General features: G+C 57.0%; 1 protein-coding gene across 1 annotated transcript in view; it reads left to right on the top strand.

Annotated features, from left to right (window-relative positions):
• Positions 1-683: 683 nt before the first annotated feature.
• Positions 684-1,071, top strand: part of SLC9A1 (solute carrier family 9, subfamily A (NHE1, cation proton antiporter 1), member 1) — a gene marked incomplete at its 5' end in the record, with an annotated part of 7,758 nt that continues 7,370 nt past the window's right edge. Inside the window, one exon of the mRNA XM_010145846.1 lies at positions 684-1,063. Coding sequence (XP_010144148.1) covers positions 684-1,063 — 380 coding nt within the window. The remainder of the gene's footprint in view (positions 1,064-1,071) is intronic.

The raw sequence follows: 1,071 nt of genomic DNA, 5'->3' as shown, positions 1-1,071 counted from the left end.
TTGCAGAGGGGGGGACGGGGGGCTGGCTGTGATACAGAGCGGCTCTGGATCATCAGCAGGATGCTGCCTCATTAGGGGGGATGGTATTTTATTTAATCTGTTGTGAAACGCCGTACAGATGGCCCAGCCCGGCCGGAAGGAACACGGGATGCCAAGGCAGGGTTCCTTATTTTAAACCGCTTCCCTTGCCAAGGAACAAATGTGCCTTGCTTCAAAATAATAATTATAAAGCCTGGGAGAGGATCCAGGGAACCCAAAATCCTTCTGTGGGTACCGGTGCGTTGGCTGAAGTGTTGCCTCGGTTCCATCGTGCCGCCTGCCCAGCCCAGCTGGCAGATGCCCACATTGCCGGGGCCGTGGTGTGTTGTAGGTGGGTGAATGTCATCCCAGCGGGTCACGGCTGGCTCGGACACCTGCGTTTGGGATCAATTTAAAAGGGGAAGACAAGTTTCCTCTTACCTTGTACCCCAAGGAGCTGGCCTGCACTGTGGGGATCTGTCCTGCCCTGCTCCGTGCCTGGGAGCAGCCAAGCCTGGGCTTGAAGGGGGTTAGGTGAGAAAACTGAGGCACACAAAGAGTAAACAATCCTGAAGAGTGCAGGGAGGTCTGGTAACTGTCCCTGCAGAGAGCATCCTCCATTCATGTAGCCAACGTGTCTCTTGCTTTCTCCTCCTGCTCTCCAGGCTTCCATGTGATCCCTTCAGTGTCCAGCATCGTTCCTGAGAGCTGCCTGCTCATCGTGGTGGGCCTTTTGGTTGGGGGGCTCATCAAAGGAGTGGGTGAAGAACCCCCCATCCTCAAGTCGGACATCTTCTTCCTCTTCCTCCTCCCACCCATCATCTTGGATGCCGGCTATTTCCTCCCTTTGCGCCAATTCACCGAGAACCTGGGCACCATCCTCATCTTCGCCGTGGTGGGGACGCTCTGGAATGCCTTCTTCTTGGGTGGCCTGATGTACGCCGTGTGCCAGCTCGGCGGCCCCAGCCTAAACCACATCGGCCTCCTGGCCAACCTGCTTTTCGGCAGCATCATCTCGGCTGTGGACCCCGTGGCCGTGCTGGCCGTCTTCGA

The sequence above is a fragment of the Buceros rhinoceros genome, unplaced genomic scaffold (assembly GCF_000710305.1).
Source record: "Buceros rhinoceros silvestris isolate BGI_N320 unplaced genomic scaffold, ASM71030v1 scaffold20731, whole genome shotgun sequence".
NCBI classification, from domain to species: Eukaryota; Metazoa; Chordata; class Aves; order Bucerotiformes; family Bucerotidae; genus Buceros; species Buceros rhinoceros.
The sequence above is the reverse complement of the archived record's forward strand: the minus strand, read 5'-3'. Positions and strand labels throughout refer to the sequence as shown.